Source organism: Eublepharis macularius, chromosome 2 (assembly GCF_028583425.1).
Source record: "Eublepharis macularius isolate TG4126 chromosome 2, MPM_Emac_v1.0, whole genome shotgun sequence".
Taxonomy (NCBI): Eukaryota; Metazoa; Chordata; class Lepidosauria; order Squamata; family Eublepharidae; genus Eublepharis; species Eublepharis macularius.
Window position 1 is genome coordinate 148,454,617 of NC_072791.1, and position 20,004 is coordinate 148,474,620.

The following is a 20,004-nucleotide window of genomic DNA, read 5'->3' on the forward strand; positions in this document are numbered from 1 at the left end:
CTCTTTGATTCTATCATAAAGTAAGCCTGAATCCCACCATCTCAAGGAGCTCCTACAGAGAAGATTCTATTATCAATAAGCAATGGATGAGTTAGGTAAGTAACTTTCCAGCTATGGAAAAACAGCAAGGAGTGACAGCATAGAATTGACCGAGATGTACTTGTTTTCATTAGAGTGCTTGTTGTGGGAACACTAAGCAATTGTAGGGGTGGCGCCATGTTTCCTGACAGAGGCTTTGTACGTTTAACAGCTGCACAAAAAAACAGGCACTTAACAGGTGCCGCTTTCTCCTATGATAGGGCAAAGATGGGTGTGTTGAATTTCTGACAGACATGTTAGGAGAAATGGTGGCAGCTTTATTTTGTCACTTGTGCTCTGAGGTACTGGTATGGATGAAAACAACACAAGTAAATGAATTATAGGGATGGAAAACTTAAACACAAGTGAAAGGTGCTTATTAGTTTACAAACAAGGGGTAAGAGGAGATACTTTACAAATGCAGCAATAGGTAATGAACAGAAAGATTACAAATATTTAAATAAGGTGGTAGGTCCAGGAATTAATGAGTACAAACTGGATGGGAGCAAGTTTCAGACTGGAAAACAGAACAAGATTTGTAATTGTTAGAGGAATAAAATACTAGAATGTTCTAGATGTAACTGGATAAATGTAAATATCATAATTTTGCTTTCAATATCAGTTTAATCTGCAGCAATTATCCACCAGTGATGTTATTTAGCTCCACTCACCATAAAAAATTTCAACTGCCCATTTCCACATATTAAAACACTATTAAAGGGATGAGGTGCTGTTAAGTTGCAGCAATGTATGCAATGCTTAACCAGCAAGGATGTTTTAAATTAGGAGGAAGCAGGGAGCCTGTGTAAATTCTTGTCCGGTCCAGTGTGGAAGGCCTCCTTAATTTCTGATTAGTCCCTTAAAGAAAAAATGGCAGCAGCAGATCCCTGCAACAACAAGCAGTCCCTCTGTAGGGCTAGGCAGGAATTGATGCAGCACTCTGCCCTTCCCACCCAACCCAAACAAGGCTGTAGATTTGTGGTTACAAGGCAGCCTGCTTGTTGGAAAACATTCTCCTTTCAAATAAGTGGTGACTGCAACAGAGGAACTCCTATACCTCCATTGTAGGGTTGCCAACCTCTAGAGGGAGCCTGGAGATCTCTTGGAATGACTACTGATTTCCAGACTACAGATATCAGTTCCCCTGGAGAAAATGGCTGCTTTGCAAGGTGGACTGTATGGCATTATACTTAACTGAGGTCTCTCTCCTTCCTAAGCACCGATCTCCCCAGGCTACACCCCCAAATCTCCAGGAATTTCCCAAAGTGGGGCTGGCAGCCCTAATCCATAGTGGTATCTTGCAAAAGAATCTTTGATGGAGAGAAAAAGGAAATGAGAGGTGGGGAAGAGAATAGAGGCTAGTGGAAAATGAGATGTAAAGCTAAAGAAAGAAAACTCCCACAAAGCCAACTACAGGAAGATTTGTACTTGTTAAAGTAATCAGGTTCTTTATCCTTCGTCTGGTTTCTCCAGAAAGAGTGTTATTTCAGTGGGCAGACAAACCAGGGTATAAGGTGATTGTTGCTGATGAATTAGGGTGAATTTGTGGGTTATGCATAATGTGGAAGACTTGAAAAATGAAGATGAAATAGTTTTACTGACAAGAATTGGATTATACAATATATACACAGGTTAGTGTCCAGTCTTTCTCTTGTGACTCATGTCACACCTCTATGATCTTGGCCCATTTATTGTGTAATAAGAAAAAGCCACTCTTAACCACATCTTTCAAAAGTAGAAAGGACCAGCGTATGCACACTCTCAAAGCTACTGGCAGGAGATTCCGGTCCAGATTCCACTGCAAGAAACAGAGATTAGGAAGAAGCTTTTAAAGGCTCCAGCTACTGTGAGTGATGTGACAGTTGGGATGCTGGGCGGGGGGGGGAGGGGAGCAGTTTCATATGGCTTGCATTCTTTGGAGGAGTGGCAATGAGTGTAGGATAGTCTCTGGACAGAAGATATACTAATGTTGAACAAAGTAGAAGAAGATAATTTGGAAGACACATTGACGATTAGACAGATTCATGGAGGATAGGCCATGGCAGTAAACCTCTGAATACCAGTACTAGGTAGAGTTGCCAGGTCCCCTTGCCCTCCTAGTGGAGGGGGAGACTTGGCCCTTACGTTTCGGATGTCCTGGATGTCACTTCCAGAAGCAATGTCATTGCACAGGCCCCGGAAATGCTCCCAGGCTGCACATCAGGCCAATTTGGGCCCCCAAACAGGCTGAATCGGACGGCACAAAGCCCAGGAGCGCTCTTGGGGCCTGCATAAAGACATCACTCCTGGGAATGATGTTGTTGCACTGCATTGGGAGCATGCTCCGGGAGGCCTGTTACCGCTTTTTTCCCACTGACTAGGTGAGTGATGGCAGGGGTAGGATGCTGAGAGTTGAGGAATGGCAACATTGGGGAAGGCTTCTGCCTCTATTAGGGTTGCCAGGTCTTCTTCTGGTAATCCTCTGACCCCTGCAGCCACTCAATAGATCAGCACCACTGTGGGGAGGGGAGCATGGTGTGAAGGGAAAAAACCTCAGTTGTGGCAACAGCATGATATCGTTTCTGGACCAAACCCAGAAAAAACTATAGAGTTTTCACTGAATCCTAGAGTGACATGACAGCACTTCTAAGTTTGGCCTGAAAATAATGCGCTGTTGATATGATAGCATCCCCCATCTCCTCACTCCCATCTTCCACAACCATAACTTCTATGCCATGTTGTTGGCCAGATAGAATAACTGGTTGGCCACTGTATGAGACAGGATGATGGACTAGATGGACCACTGGTCTGATCCAGCAGGGAAGCTCTTATATTCTTATGACAATTGTATGTTGGTTGATACAAGAAAGATGTAAAGCAAAGAGAATATATTCAATAAACTTTTGCCCAGTCCTATGACTTAACTTCAGTTATTTTAAAGCAAATTATTATTTAGAGTACAACATGCAACTACTAAACTATCCCAAGAGCATGTGAAGCAGCCTGCCTTCAGACTTCATGATGGGATCAGATACACGTCAAATAAATATACAGTGCCATCCTAAGCAGAATTACACTCTTCCAAGCTCATTGACTTCAGTGAATGAACTTAGGAGGGTGTAACTGCTTAGGACAGCACTGGTAGAATCTGACCCTGGGAGCCACCTAGAAGAGATCTATGAGTGGGGTTATGTTCAGCAGCCTCCTGGCCAAAAGATCTTATACTGGTGCACTGCTTTTATATTGGTAATGTCTATGGGAGAATTCAAAGGTTTAACACTTTCCCCATTGATATCAATGAGTAAGAAATCGTTCTCCTAGAGGAATCATAATGAATCTTTTCCTCCTGTAGGTTCTTCATTAATTTTTTTCCCCATGACAGTAGCTGCCTGGACTTGCAAGAGCCTTGCTCATCCAAACATAGCCCACTGAAATGACAAGTATTAGTTACTGATAAATACAGAAGCCAAGTTGCCAAAACACTTGCAGTCAGATACACCAAAGGGTATGCAGAAAACAAAAAAGGAACATACAACATTCACCACATATTGGCTTTGTTCAGATGCTTTGTTGGCAGAATTGGAACTAACCTCGGAGATTTTGAGTGAAGGTGACACAGAACCCCCAAAGGTTTGCTATCTTCTGGAACGTGACAACAAGGATAAACTAGACTCAGCAGCAGCACAGTCCAGTGTCCTCCAGCACAAGAACCTAATTACCCCAGAAACCAAAAAGGTATTTTCATCAAAATTCCTCATTAACAAGAAATACAAGTTCCAAGTTATAGAAAGCTGAGACTCCTCAAGATGAATTATCTAGAAACTTTCCCCTGTAGAATATTCATTTTGCTCCTTGGCTCATCTACTCCAATCTATAATGCTTCCATTTTTTCATTACTGCCTTGTAATAATATATTACGGTTATGTAACACAACATGTAGCTGAAGAATGAAAAAGTCTATTGTGAAATTAAGTTTTAAAAGAACTGTGTGAGAACCATACACTAAAATAGACTATAAGGAATGTTTAAAATTTCACTAATCAGTGACATTTTAAACATTCCTTATAGTATGTAGAACCATAAATGTAGTGTTGCCAACTCTGGGTTGAAAAATTTCTGGAGATTTGGGGCTGGAGCCTGGGGTGGGGGGGTGGGGAGGGGAAGGGACCTCAGTGGGATATAATGCCAAAGAAACCCCTCTCCAGAGCAGCTGTTTTCTCTAGAGATCAGGGAGATCTCCAGGCCCCACTAGGAAGCTGGCAACTCCAAGTGGAACACATGCATTGCATATGTAAACCTGCACAAATCTGTCCCTGGTACCTAGGAATCCCAGGTCCCCTGGTGGGGTGCCAGAGATCCCCCGCTCCCACCCCTCGCCACCACTCCCCTGGCCAGCATGGGAATAAGCCTCCCGGGTATGCTCCTGGGGTGACATGATGATATCATTTCATGGAAGTGACATTATCATGCCTCCCTGGGAGAACTCCCATGCTTCGCAGCAAGCCAATCTGGGTGGCTATCATGGCTTTTGGATAGTGAAGTCTCCCCGACCCCCACCCCACTGCCAAAGCATCTTAGGGATTGCTTGGCAATTCCCAAAATGGCAGCTGCAATTGTGCAGTTGCAAGATCTTTTTAAAGTTTTGGAATGTTTAAATCCCCATCATCTCCCCCCCCCCCGCCGCCCACACACATATACAGAGAGTGTTTAGATTTTTCTGCAAACCTAGAGGTTCCTCAAGTTCTGCAGAAATATCTCATCAATCAGAACATTGCCTTTTTTGTGGATTTTTTGATCCGCATTCTGATGCCATTGTTCACAATTAGATGTACGACTGGAGAGCAGTACCTGTACAAGTGATTTTGTATGTAGACAATGTTTTCTTTATACAGATACTTTCTGTGTGTATCCCTAGGTACAACCAGCAGTGAGCATTCAATATCATGGAGAAGATGCAGACAGTATTTACAGGTAAATGCTACATCAAGAAAACACAGCAGCCCTCATATTGCACTGCCCTCTATTGTTTCTTGTATTCTAAGGGAAACCCTCCACAGATAATGGTCAAACCTGCGGTGTTTAAACTACTACATTTACTCAAAAGGAAGATGACCTCGAACATATGATGAACTCCCTGTAAAAACATGTCTCCCCCCACACATTATTATTGGATGCAATTCTAACTGGGATGCAAATATAAGATGACGTTCTCTTTTTAAATGGCATTCCTGGGAGGAAAAAAAAAACTAGTTTTGCATTTGATTAAGAACCATATTGCAGTTTATTTAAGCCACGGCTACCAATTCACGCAGTTACAAGACAAACCATGTCCCAATATAGTTTAACGACTTCTTAAAAGGCATATAGATTATGTTCCGTATGAGAACTCCAGCTGAACATACCCATAATAGAAATGTTTTAATTTAAAAAAATCATGTCTCTAATCTCAACAAGAATTAGACTTCTTACTAATGTGATTTTACCCAATGGCAACTGCAAAATTGCTCCCTAGGCTGCAGCTAACTTATTTTTGCCAAATCAAAGGAATAATTTTTGAGATTAGACAAGTACAGTTGCTGATTCAATTTTGTTTCATTTGAGATTAAGAAGGAATCCTAGCCCTGTTCATATGTTACAGTGAACATGCATACAACCTGCATGTATGTGCATATGCCTGTTTGTAAGAAAGAGCCAACACACATTCATTTTACAAATGAAACTGCTTCTGCCTGTGGCCATCACTACAATTTTATAATCTATTTTATGCCTGTATTTAGCCAGGTAATGGTCTTAATGCTTCAGATAAATGAATACAGCCAAAGAAGAGGTGGTAGACTGGTTAAACAACTCATTACAATTTGACTTGTTTCCCTACTGTTAGAAAGTCTGTATGGTTCCTGTGAGAATGGCCCTGTTTTACCATCTACAAAGAATTTTTGACCTTTGTAGTGTCAGTTTGACACTAGCACTTAACAAGACATGCATGAAAAAGAGACATCATGGTACATGGGGCTTGTGCAGTAATCCACAGTATGAACTGTGCCATCCTATTATCATATAGGTACATGAAAAAGATGCTTTGCGTTAATACATCCCCAAATATACTGTGGTGATACGGAAAAGTTACTTTAGATTACCGGCATACCCAATGGTGCACTTTTGAGACTAATAGTGAGTAGCAGAGATTGGAGCTTGGCAGAGATGATGTTATAAATTATATTAGAACTGAGGAGTGTATTTCTCTTCCATCATAAGTATGATTTTATCTCCTCTGCAGCAAGGTGCCAACTCCACAGCCCCTGGTCTCGTCATCGTCTTCCACCTCAGCTGCTCAACAGCTGGATGACCTGCTGGCTGGTTTGGGATCAGTGCAGTCCAAGGTGAATCATGGCCTTTCTGACCTCTGTAGAAGGAACAGTAGCAACCCCTCAGTTTGTAATGATGCCTGCACATTCCTGAAAGAGTGATGCTTGTTATATTACATTTTTCGTGTACTTAATTTTGTAAATTGATGCATGACGCAGGAGTGACCTGTGCTTGTGTTCTGTGTAGAAAAGGAAGAAAATGAAGGGAGAAAAGAGGGTTTAATAAAGGTAACAAGAATAGTAATTTGTGAGGGTTGTTCTTTTCAAGGCCTAGCAGTTGCTCCTAAGGTGTTCTGAGGTGGGGTAAGGAAAGAATATGAAATGGGAGAGTGCAATGAAAATATGTCTATACGTAATTTCTAGGAATGGCATGACGGAAGAAGTGGGCTTTGAGGACGGAGACTGTGGCTTGACAGATATAGAAGATGGAGGTTCTTTTGTGTGTGTGCAAAATGCCATCATGTCACAGCCAACATATGGTGACCGCCCCCCCCCCCCGGGTTTTCAAGGCAGGAGTTAGAGATGGTTTGCCATTGTCATCCTCTGCACAGCAACCCTAAAGTTCCTTGGTGGTCTCCCAAGTACTAACCAGAACAGACCCTGCTTAGCTTCTGAAATCTGACAAGATCAGACCAGCCTGGTCCATCTAGAGCATTTTTAGGGATAGTTAACATGAAAAAGGTAGAGGGAAGTATAATGAAAGTCTTTACAAAGAGCCAAATAAGTATCTTCCAAAGGCCAGTTCAGATAAGTGATTAAATGGGCAGATGGATGGAGGATATTTTAAATGTAACCAAAGTACATGGTGAGAAAAGGTTAAGTTGCTTCAGTAACACAGCAATTTTCCTCTGCTGGGTAGATAGAAAAAAACTGGAAAGATAAGGGAGAGAGAGGGTTCAGAGAAAGGATACTGTGCTAAAGGTTCTCATTTGCTTTTTCTGTAGCCTTCATATGGGACAGAAGGTCCTGGAGAGCCATCATCAGGAGAACAGAATGCCCCTGACACCCTAGACAGCATGTTGGAAGGACTGACTCAGGGACTGCAGGACCTTGGAGTGGCTGCTGTGCCCAAGGGCAATTGTGCTTCCTGCCACAAACCTATTGCTGGAAAGGTGAGAAGTGGTGGGCCATGAATCCTGATGGTAGTAGTAGTTCTCAGGCCTACTACTGGTGTTGCTATTGATAATCAGTTACTGCTGCTAGAGTGTCGATTGTTCTTATAATATGTGTCACATACTGCTGAGGGTCTTTTTTATTATTAGACTTCCAAATATAAAACAACATATGTAACTTAACACATTTAATACTCCCAATTACAGAAAGAAACAAAGAGGTCTTATAATATCTCATAAAATGAATAGAACACTTTCTCTCTTACCTTATTATTCCAAAACATTATAAACAGTACCCAGTGCTCAGTACATTTATGCTGAAAATTATTTCTCTGGGCTCTTTGATAATATATTAATTTAGATAATAATGCAATATTCCATGCTAGTCTGTCAGATTATTTTAAAGGATGCATTGCCCTTTCAGGTAGACTGATTTTGGGCTTACTCATCATATCACTGCTAAATGGGCAATAGCAAAATGGGAAAAGTTAGAACCTCGTTCAGAAATTGAATGGTTGGATCAAGGGATTTATTACAACCTAACATTTCATTAACAAACTGAATTACAAATTTCCAAAAAGGTTGAATTTTGGAATACATACAAAATCTTCCATAGATGAGCCTCACCACTATTTCTCTATATAGTGCTGAGGGTCTTACGATCTCAACCAAGATCAGGGGTTCTATGGCTTGCTCAGCTCTGTGGATTCCTCATTAGAGCCCTCTGGGAACCATTGTTTTTACGGACAGACATTTTGGTGGAAAGGAAAGTGTCTCTCTGCACTTACAGGACCATTATATGGTGCTTGCTGATGTTTAGGTTGTTACAGCGCTGGGACAGACGTGGCACCCAGAACACTTCACCTGTGCCCATTGCAAAAAAGAAATGGGTGCCAGGCCCTTCTTTGAACGGGACAGCAAGGCCTACTGCCAGGAAGATTATCATCAGCTCTTTTCTCCTCGCTGTGCTTATTGTACTGCACCAATTCAAGAGGTATGCAATTTTTCTCTCTATAAAAGTTTCTGATTGAGACCTAGGGTTGCCAGGTTCCTGTACTCTCCTGGCTGGAGCAGGGGACCCACCAGCACTCATCTTCTTTTTGTTCCTTTGCTCCTGCACCTGCGCAATGATGTCACTTCCAGGAGACATCATTACTAGGGTTTGCCAGGTCCCTCTACCTTCCTGCCAGGAGGGCAGAGGGACCTGGTACTTGCCTGAAGCCAGTAGTGTGCTCCTTCTTTGCATGCACGCAAAGCCACATGCACCCCAGGGCTGACACAACAAAGTGACATCATCATACTCCCGCGCTCTGCACAGGACCAATTCGGCCTGTTTGGGGCCCAAATGAGCCCCAAACGAAGTACGGGGATGCTCCTGCAGCCAACAGAATGATGTCACTTCTGAAAGTGACATCACCACGCTCCCTGGGAGCGCACGCACAGCACGTGTTCCCTGGGTGCTTGCCGGTGGCGGGCAACCCTTGGGGAGCTTGCTGCCTCCTGTCGATTACTGGGTGATTGCCGAGTGAGGGGAAAATCCCTGGGAACCCTAGTAATTTCATAGGTGCAGGAGTGTGTGCGCACTTCTCAGTGGGCCGATTTGGGCCTCGAACAGGCTGAATTCAGCCCATTTGGTGCCCAAATCAGCCTACTGCAAAGTACAGGAGTGCTGTTAGGGCAGCTCAGTGATATCACTCCAGGGAAGTAACGTCATCATGCTGCCCCGGGAGCGTGCCGGGAAGGCCCATTCCCATGCTTCCCCCCCAGCCAACCAAGTGAGTGGTGCCAGGGGGTGGAGGGTGGGAATGGCAGATCCCCCGCTCCGACCAGGGGACTGGTAACTTTAGAGCTGAGGCCACTTGGAAGATTTTCCATTCCCTTTGCCTCTCTTCCTGCTCCACTAGCATTATTCTTTCAACTATTAAGGCTTTCCAGTAATGAAATTCCATTACCCTGTTTTCTTTTCTTTGCAGAAAGTTCTTACAGCCATGGATCAGACCTGGCACCCAGAGCATTTCTTTTGTGCCCACTGTGGGAAGATGTTTGGCAATGAAGGTCTGTTCTTTTCTCCCCTTCCCTCCACCCAGATCCCTGACCTTCCCTTTGACTTTTGCATGGCTGCTTACACAATACCTATCCATAGGGTTTTTGCAGAAGTTGCTCTTTTAACCTTTACTTGTCATTACCGCCTATTTCTAACTGCTGCTTTCCTTCCAGCAGTGCTAAATCTGAAGGATCAACATAGTCTTTTTCTGTGGAGACCTTTAGGACTGTGGCATTTTGTAGTAAAGAATACAAGGAAGATAGTACCCCAAATCTGCAAAACTATTCCATATCATTCTGCAGTTTCTTTGTTGTTCCCATAACTGGTCTTCCTTCCTATATAAATATTTATATAGAATGTGAATTTACATTGGGAAGAATTTCAGAAATGATACAGGCATTTCATTAGGCGACGAATCAGAGGATGAATGATTTAAGGATGAGTAGCATTATTTTCTGGGCTTCTTATTTCCCATTATTGTTAATATATTTGAATGTACTAAATGTGAGCTGAGAGCCCATCCATATGTGAACATAAAAACATAAGAAGAGCCCTGCTGGATCTGAACAGCACCCTTTAGTCCAACATCCTGTTTCACACTGTGACCAACCAGTTAATATGGAGGGCCAACAACGGGGCACAGAGGCTGAAGCCTTCCCCTGATGTTGCCTCCTAGTACTGGTATTCAAAGGTTTACTGCCTCTGAATGTGGCATTTCCATTTACTCACCATGCCTAGTAGCCACTGATAGATGGATCTTCCATGAATCTGTGTACTCCCCTTTTAAAGCTTTGTGTAATCTACATCCTGTGGCAGAGAATTCCACATTTTAATCACTTGTTGAGTAAAGGAGTACTTCCTTTTGTCCATCAGCTTCATTGGGTGCACTCACATTCTAGTATTTTGGGAGAGGGAGAAAGTGTTCTCTCTGTCCAGTCTCTTTGCCCCATGCAAACTTGTGCCATGTTTTGTCGCAGCTGTCTTTTTTCTGAACTGAAACGTCCCAATCGCTTTAGCTTTTCCTCATAGGAAAGGTGCTCCACCCCTTTAATCATCTTGGTTGTCCTCTTCTGTACTTTTTCCAGCTCTGCAGAACTGCTCACAGCATTCCAAATGAGGGTCCTCCATAGCCTTCTACAAGGACATTATAATATTGGCTGTTTTATTTTCAATCCTTTTTCCAGCACAGAGTATGCATATTTCACTGCTGTGGCAGACTGAGTAGATATTTTCATACAGGTATCCATTATGACCCCTAGATCTCTTTCCCTTTCATTCTCAGCAAGTCCAGGCCCTATTAGAGTGTACTTAAAGTTAGAACTTTTTGTTCCAATGCACATCACCTTATACTTGCCTACACTGAACTTTGTTTGCCACATGGTTGCCCACTTACCCAGTTTGCAGAGATCCTCCTGGAGTCCTTCAAAGTTAGCCTTGGTTTTTACCATCTTGAATAATTTTGTGTAATCTGCAAATTTGGCCATTACACTGTTCACCCCCCCCCCCCCGTTTGAGATTATTTATGAACAAATTAAATAGGAAACATTTGAAAGCTTATGGTTGAGAACTGGGGCACAATCCAGCTAAAGCTGAGCATTTTTAAGTTGCTTTGATTTTAACAGGAGCATTCTGCTTAACGTTCCCACTGAAATCATGGAACTGAAAAGATCATAATTTTGGATGGATCATGCCTGGTTTTTAGCATGGGTACCACTGTTTGCTGGTGTTACCTTGGGATCAGGGCCGAGGAACGTATTGACCATTTGTTCAGGAGCACTAAGCAAATATGACAGCTTGGATATAGCAGTAGAGGGTGATGATGACATCAGATCCAGCAAACATGCTTGTACAAGGAATTGGCAGAGCAGATATTTCCTTGTCCATTCCCCAAGCAGTCTTTGTCCTGAAAATATTGCATCAGTGGAGGAAAGAACAATTTTACTCGATTCCTTGTTGCTGTAATGCCTTCTACTTTGGTGCTTTTAGTGTGGGAAGCTTTCATGATGCTCACAAAAGAGTTTCAGGACAAACATGCTGTTTGGGGAAGGGAAGGCAGGGAGTGATCAACTTCTCCTATAAACTCTTCCGCTGGATTCAATGCATTATGTAGGAATGATTCCTAACTCATTCGTATTGACCTGTTGTAAGAATCAGCTAGACATATTCGTGACTTTTTGTTTTCTAAGGCATTTTGATAAAAGAGACATGTTTGACATTGCTGGAATGTGGCACTGAATAGCCTCAAGTATCAATGTGGCCAGTCCCTCAGAGATTGTGTTTGGAATCATTATGGTACCAGTGGTGATTCTTCCTATGGAGTTCAACATCAGCTCTCTTTTAGAAAGTGTTGTATTTCTCTCCTGGGAGTGTGGCTCTGCAGTGCCTGTGTGTCTCTGTGTGTGAAAGCTAAATTTGTTCCTAGCTCAACAGCATGTCACAGAGACTTATTATTTTCTTTCCTTGGGAATAGCCATTAGAAGAGCATAAACATACTCATGGCCTCTGTGGGACTTAGATCACAAACTAGCACTAATAGGCTCCCGTGAGCCCAGTTCTAGTAACTGGGCCCCAGTGAATCTTTGAGCACTTAGTGGTGAGCTCTAGTCCCCAAACTGCTAATTATAACTGGAGCATAGAAAGTTTTGCTGGTGAACCCACTTCCTTCCCAAACCCTAAATGGCCTGGGTTTTTTTTTTAACCAACTAATGGCAACTACTCTTTGTCATCATGGGCAGCTTCTCCTGAGAACTACTATTATTGCTTCATGCTAGAAGAAACAACTTTCAGAAATGTGCATGCATTAGTAATAGTTTCTTAATCCTTGGTTTGATGGCTCATTTCCCAAGTTCCGGTGCAAAAACTGTGTTGTGCAGTCATGGGTTGTACCCCTCTTGAGCTGTAAGCATCTCAAGAGCATTGTCACCGCAAGTGTTTAGAAAATCTGTGACCCTGCTATGACTGACCTTGGCTGTACCAGATTACTATTTTTTGAATCAGTATGTATTAAAATAGTTAGGTGACCAGCAGAGTGAACAGTCTAATCAATCTGGAGTAGCTACACTTTGATGTTAGGGAGAAAACATTATACCTGCCTAGAACATGAACTCCACTTTGTCATAATAATGAGCCTGTCCAGAAAAACACGTGTGAGTCCAAAAGCAAGCATGTTCCTAACTCAAGGTCTTCTTGGATAACTCTGGTGCTTTAGACACTTTTCAGTCTGGATGCAGGTCGGGCTATGGGAGAGAGACTGCTCTGGTAGCGTTAGTTGATGGTATCTGCCTGAATGTAGACAAAGGCCATGCTTCCTTTTTGCTCCTCCTGGATCTATCTGCAGCCTTTGATACAGTAGACCATGCCATCTTGTTGAGGAGTCCAGAGGCAGAAGCGGGTATCAAGAGATGTGCCTTGGACTGGTTGAAATGGTTTCTCATGGAACATATTCAAAAAGGTGCTGTTATCTTGTGAGGTTCCACCAAGTGCAATTGTATGCCCCATGTTATTCAACCTCTATGTAAAGCCTTTAAGAGAACCAGGGCTTTTTTTCTGGGAAAAGAGGTGGTGGAACAATCTATTGCAACATGTGCACTTGCGAAGCACACGCGCATGATGATGTCACTCCCGGAAGTGACACCGCTTTCCGGAACCCAGCACCATGCATTATGACGAGATAAATGTGGAAAATTACACTATTATGAGAAAGAATTTTTTTCCTTTCTGTATCCTCTACAAAAAGTGAAATCTTCCATTCCCTTTCCCAAACATTTCATTTCTTTGGAATCATATTTTAAAATATGCAAGAAGGAGGGGGCCTCTAAAAATCTAAAACCCATCCCACAAATCTGAATTCTAACAGATTCCCTCTGCCAGCGTAGAAAAAAAATCCAAAATTCTTTCTCAAAATTCCACAGAGTCTGAAATTCCTAATCTAATGAATATTGAATTTTCAAATTTTCAGGGAGGGTTTTGCTTTACTGGAGCAATTCAAAAGAAGATACTCAACTTTAGCTGCATTAGATTGATACTTAGTTTAAAATGGCTTTTTTTTTGTTGACTGCCAACTTTACCTTACCAATGGCCAAGCTGTTGTGACATTGTGAAATGCTCATAAATACTCCAATGTTCCAGACAAACAATATTCATAAAACTTCCTTAACACCCATATGTCCACTGCAATTTCAGTGATGTTAATCAGCTGAGGGTGGGAAGAACCATTTGAGTTACAGCTATTAAGACATAAGAACACCTATATGCTGATGAATATATTGATGAAAGCCTTCTGTGACTTGGACACAGCTATCCATTCCTAGCATAAAACTGGAATAACCATAACTGATATTTTAACTAACACAGAACCAATCTGCATTCAAAAGCTGTGAGAACCATAACAATGTCAACGTCAGTCAACAAAAGAATAAAAGCAACACACACACTCACATACATGCACAGCCCCACCCACCCCATGAAAAGAAAGCAGAATGAACTCAAAGCAGCACATGTGCACACACACACACACAGCTCCACTCCCCATGAAAAGAAAACGGAATGAATTCAAAGCAGCACATGCGCACACAGACACAGCCAAAGCAGCACACACACACACAGAAACCCCTGAATGAAATGAAAACAGAATGACCTCAAAGCAGCACACACACACAGCCCCACCCCCCACTCCCCCAATGAAAATAAAGCAGAATGAACTCAAAGCAGCACACACATGCACAGAAACTTCTGAATGAAATAAAAGCAGAATGAACTCAAAGCAGCTTGGCCTCCTCTGGAGAATCGGCTCCAGCGGCTCTGCTTGTGTTCTCTCTCTCTCTCTCTCTCTCTCTCTCTCTCTCTCCACTCACAGAGGAATGAAAAGAAAGCAGAATGAACTCAAAGCAGCTTAACTTCCTTTGCAGAGCCTGCGCCAGGCCCAAGCAGCATCTGCTTTCTCTCTCTCTCTCTCACTCTTACTCACAGAGAGAGAAAAGAATGAAAAGAAAGCAGAATGAACTCAAAGCGGCTTAACCTCCTCTGCAGAGCCCGCGGGGCCAAAGGAGGAAGGAATCATGTGGGCAGATTTCAGAGCTGCCAGAACGCCGTTCCAAGGCGTTCCCCCTCAAAAAAAAAAAGCCCTGACGAGAACTAATTCATAGCTGTGGAATTAGATGCTATCAATATGCCAGCTCTATATCTCACCATCTAAATCACTGTGGGATGCCGCAGAGATCTTGGGTCTGTGTCTGGCAGCTGTGGTCAAATGGCTGAAAGCAAACATGCACAGCCTCTTTTAAAGGAAGTGTAAGGCTTCTAGTCTCTATGGTAGCTTTACCATAGAGACTAGGAGGGAGACTCCTAGAGCGTTCCTGCCATTTTTGAAAATTCAATCTGCTGGCAGAAGGGACTTTCCCCAGGACATTGCTGGGCACCTGGGAACCCTAGCTGCCCAGCCTGCTCTCCTGGGGAGGCTCTCTTCTGTCTCCAGCAGGGGAAATCAAGGAGAATCAGGTGGGCAGGGCCACCATTCATGTGACGATTTTGAAGAGGTTGCTGGAATGGTGTTCCTGGGCATTCTGGCTGAAAAAAAGCCCTGGGTTTTATCCTAAAACACATACTGGGATTAAACATGAAAGATTTCAAAATAAAAGAACAGATTTATAGCCAGCTAACTTTCTGCTGCCTCTCTGAGCAATGTCTTAAACCCTTCTTTGCCTCAGTCTCTCTCTAAAGCCATCTTTTCCCTTCAAGGTACTCTAACTTTAATTGGCCCAGCGTTCCACCTACTCCCGTTGGCTGTCTCTCAGGAGAGGTGGAGCTGGAGCCAGTCCTGTCCGTCACACATGGCAACCTCAAGACTTGACTACTGTATCGTCACGCAGTGTACCTAGGTCTCCCCTCTAACTCTACTTGTACACGCATTCTCTGTGGTGGTCCTCACTTTATAGAATGGTCTACCTGAAGAGGTTGGGAAAGCTCTCACTCTTCTGGCTTTATGCAATGGTTGCAAAAATGAACTATTCAAGAGGGCTTTTTATTTAGGAGACCTGTACTGTAAGGAAGTAATCTCAAAGAGGAATAGGGAGGGACTATAGAGTTTACTAGTACTATTGCTGTAAGTATGATAGGCTCTACGACTATTGCTATAAATATAATCCTACTGGGTAGTTACTATATTGTTTAATATGTCAGTCCTAGAATTGCTTATGCTCTGTTTCAGCATTTCTTTAGCTCTATATTGGATTTCTCCTGGTTTTAAGTTTTTACAAATTTGTATATACCATCTTACATTTTTATGGAAATGTCTTTGACTGTACTGGCTCACACTGTGTAATCCACCTTGAGTCTCAGTGAGAAAAGTGGACTATAAATAAGCAAACAAATAAATAAAAACAACAAGCCAGGCAGATCAGCTGAAGAGATCCTGACTACAAACTTTATATTCCCAAGGAAAGAGCCCCAGGGAAGTAAAGCAGCTGGGGAAAAAGAGAACAGTACTCTGGTTCTCTCCAGAACAATCAATCAACACAAGCTGATCAGGGCACACATCCTACTCAGCCATTTCATGTGGCACTAATTGGGAGGCAGCAGGCTAATGTTCTACCTCTCTACCAAAGCAAGAGTAAGATCCTATGTACAACTCCCATTTTTTCTGTCTAGGGCAGACAGACAGGAATAATTGGTGGTTTATTGATGCCCTGAGAGGGTGCTGCAAATGACTAATGTACTCTGTTTGATTTGGTTTGGATGTTGTGCAAATTTTATATAAGAGATAAAAGTAAAATGAGCACTGGAGCACCTTTGTATTTTCTGCTTTCCAATTGTGAAATACCTCTTGAAGTTGAAGGCGGCATTGATGAACAGCTATCCTAAGGGTCTGGGTATGATGGATCTTGCTTTGGTGCTGAGAGCACAGATGACTCTTTGAATCAGTATCAAGGTTTTCCAGTTTTAGAGGATACCTTCCCTCCATGTACTCCAAGTAGAAAGATGATTTTTAAAAAAAACTTTGCATGCTGAATCCTTGATTCCATAGTAATCTTCACACACCTGCCTCCATAGGTTTCCATGAAAAGGATGGGAAGCCATACTGCAAGAGAGATTACCTGACTCTTTTCTCTCTCAAATGCAAAGGCTGTGACCGGCCAGTGATGGATCAGTACTTGTCAGCACTGAATGCTGTCTGGCATCCTGAGTGCTTTGTGTGTGGGGTAAGCATACAAAATAGTCCATGGCACTTAGAAACCACACTAAATAGCTGGACAAAGAATTTATATGTCATGAAACTGTATTGAAGGTATTGGAGAAAATAATAGGAATTATAAGCTCCACATAGAGCTGAATTTGGCTTTTATTGTAAACCCAATTAGGATGTTTAAATCCAATCAAGTTCAATTTATTTATTAAAATATTTTAGATCTGAATTTAAGATGAACAACAACATTCAAAACAATAGAAATGAATCAGGATAAAATAATCAGTTCAATAACATATCCCCAAAGGCATGACTTCTGTGGTAATACTAATCCTAAATAATTCAGTTTTGCAAACAAGGTGAAGGCCTGCTTCACTACCTTTCCAAAGTAGAGAGTGGCAACCAGGAAGGCTGACTGGTCTGCAGAGAGATTTAAGTAGCCTAATAGTACCGGATTGGAGCCTTATATATGAAGGTTTCCAAATGCAAGCTACCAAAGCTGATATTTTACAAAATTTGAATTGCATAGATGGAAAAAAAAACATTATGAATCTCAAATCTTGGGTTTCAAAAGCCAAATATTGGGTATAATATTTTAGCAACTCAGTCTTAACTACTAGATTTATAGCTTCATATTGAAACTGGAAACAGTATTTATTTAGATAGCTATACCCCACTTTTCTCTCCAAAGGGGACTCAAAAGCAGTTTACAGCACCAATCTCACCTGTTCCATTTTATCCTCACAACAACCCGCTGAGGTATATTTCCACTTGAAATTTCAGGATTTAGGGCTTTTATAAAAAATTTTGGAATTTAAATGTAGAGCTTTGAAACACAGATTTTTAATTTAAGTCTTTATATCTAATTTACAAAAATGTAAGCAGCAGCAGCAGCTGACTGACCATGTCCGGAACCAGCCCAGTGCACTGAATTACTAGTTCATAAGGAAGGCCCAGGAATATTCCAGCACCATGATGCTGTCTTCCTTTCCTTTCAGGACTGTTTCTGCAGCTTCTCCAATGGAGCCTTCTTTGAATTAGATGGGCAGCCCTACTGTGAGCTTCACTTCCACCATCATCAGGGGACAGTGTGCCATGGATGTGGGAAGCCCATTATTGGGCGCTGTGTCAGTGCCATGGGGCACAGGTTCCACCCAGAGCACTTTGTCTGTGCCTTTTGCCTCACCCAACTGCACAATGGCATCTTTCAGGAGCAAAATGACAAAGCCTACTGTAACCCTTGTTTCAACAAACTCTTTTTTTGACTTTCCTAAAGAAATTAGCCTTTTTTGGTCATTACGTTTTTGGTGCTTCTTGCCTACTGAAAGAAGGTGGTGCTACATGCGATACTCTAAGTATGCATGCTCACGATTTTTATGTGAACAAGCAATACGTGTATTTTCCAGCGTTGGAATGTGTGAATGCATACCTGCAACAAACCTGATCACTTTACTGAAGCTGGAAAATTTAGACATTGTACCCCATCCACACAAAAGGGCAATGGTACATATTGAAAGGATTGCACATAGCAAGCTCTCCCAAGTATGTGAGGTAGGAGCATCAAAAAAGTAATGACTGAAAAGGATTTATACTCAAAGGAAATTGGAGGAGGAAAAGGAAAGGTATTGACTCCAATCCTGTGCATACTTATGTGGGTCTCATACCACTGATTTTAGTGGGATTTACTCCCATGTAAACAGGCATAAGATTGGTGATAGAAAATATAGCCATAATCTCAACTGCCATAATGCAGCAACAAACTTTAATGGACTCTGGTGTTTCGTATATATTCTACTCCACTGGATTTCAAACAACTTTACTAGTTTGTGCTAGTCCAATATTTTATCAGGGACATTTACAGCAGCTGTTTCCATGAAGTCTCAAGAAAGTAGTATCTGTTCTTCACTGAAGTTTCTTACTGCATTTATGTTTCACTTTCTAGGAATGTCTCCGTCCTGATTGGTAATACCAAGTAGTTTTTTTCCTCACTGAAAAACAGTCATGTCCACCAAAGTATTCTACACTGATTTTTTGTAACAAAAATCATACACAACCCCATCTTTTTTACAAACTGAATCTCCTATTTTGAAGTTTTTTACTTTTTCAAGGAAAAATCTGAAAACTTTCAATCAAAACATTTCCCACACGGATATAAGAACTGCATACCGTGTTGAGAGCAAGACCTGAAGGCTTTCTGGCACATGATTAGCCTTCTGATTCTGTGGATGTCCCTAGTTGTCAAAAAATTTCCACCATGGCATTGGCATTTCAGTAAATTCTCAGGTGCCCTGGCAACCTAGTCTTCCTTTTCAACACTCAAGTTGCCCATTCTCTCTACAGTCATCTGTTCTGTTAAATTCACACATGCATGCAAGGAAGCAAGCAAATTTTTACAAATTGCTTTAGATAGAATCTTATCCTTAAATCCTCTCTTGATTTTTCATTTATATTGTAACAGATGCCTAGATAATCTTTAGCATATTGTCTGTATTTGAATGACCAGAATGCACAAAACAATAAATATTATTTTTTGTATTGGCCATGCAATTTGGCATGTTTCTTTGTTTTTAGGAGTGTGTTTGTACCTTTTCACTTTGATATACATCACTAGGAACATAAGAACATAAGAACATAAGCAAAGCCATGTTGGATCAGGCCAGTGGCCCATCCAGTCCAACATTCTGTCACACACAGTGGCTAGAAATCCAGTGCCATCTAAAGGACTGTCAGTGAGGCCAGGACACCAGAAGCCCTCCCACTGCCTTCCTTCCAGCACCAAGACAACAGAGCACCACCTCCCCACAAAGAGAATACCATCTATCTCCTGTGGACTATTATAGTTGTTGCTGGACAGTATCTGGTTTAATCAGAGCAAGTGTTCTATCCAGAGATCACCCTTCCTTTTATTTTAGAGTCTTCCAAAGGACTGGAATGGTTTGAGAGGCAGGAAATTAGATGAGTCAGCTGTTGCTTTTCCTGTACCAGCATATATGGATTGGTCAACAACCATCAAGTCCTGCAGCTTCATCTGGGTGAGAATAATTTTAATCAGACTTTAGAACTATTGTGTGTGTTTATGTGCCTTCAGGTTGCAACTGACTGCTGACTCGAGCCCAGCAAGGAGCTTTCAATGCAAGTGAGAAGCAGACATGGTTTGCCAGTGCTTTTCTCTGCAGAGACTTCCTTGGTGGTCGCCCATCCAATTACTGAGCCTGCTTAGCTTCTGAGATCTGATGAGATCGGGCT

General features: G+C 42.1%; 1 protein-coding gene across 2 annotated transcripts; it reads left to right on the forward strand.

The window, feature by feature from the left end:
• Nucleotides 1-19,262, forward strand: LPXN (leupaxin). 2 transcript variants are annotated; one of them, XM_054971740.1, is made up of 9 exons: nt 1-95; nt 3,620-3,792; nt 4,973-5,028; nt 6,335-6,437; nt 7,367-7,534; nt 8,355-8,528; nt 9,508-9,589; nt 16,626-16,774; nt 17,757-19,262. In XM_054971740.1, the coding sequence occupies exons 1-9, from the start codon at nt 83-85 to the stop codon at nt 18,021-18,023; spliced, it is 1,185 nt and encodes a 394-aa protein (XP_054827715.1). In that variant the 5' UTR covers nt 1-82; the 3' UTR covers nt 18,024-19,262. The 2 variants fall into 2 exon arrangements, with proteins under 2 accessions (XP_054827715.1, XP_054827714.1); XM_054971739.1 differs by lacking the exon at nt 1-95 and having other exon boundaries at nt 3,425-3,792.
• Nucleotides 19,263-20,004: the final 742 nt, after the last annotated feature.

Excerpts from the sequence above, each read along its gene's own strand:
- LPXN (XM_054971739.1), top strand. The coding sequence starts at position 3,565 with ATGCAGAAAACAAAAAAGGAACATACAACATTCACCACATATTGGCTT. Across the intron at positions 3,793-4,972 it reads TTACCCCAGAAACCAAAAAG|GTACAACCAGCAGTGAGCAT; the intron begins GTATTTTCATCA and ends GTGTATCCCTAG. Across the intron at positions 16,775-17,756 it reads CTGAGTGCTTTGTGTGTGGG|GACTGTTTCTGCAGCTTCTC; the intron begins GTAAGCATACAA and ends CTTTCCTTTCAG.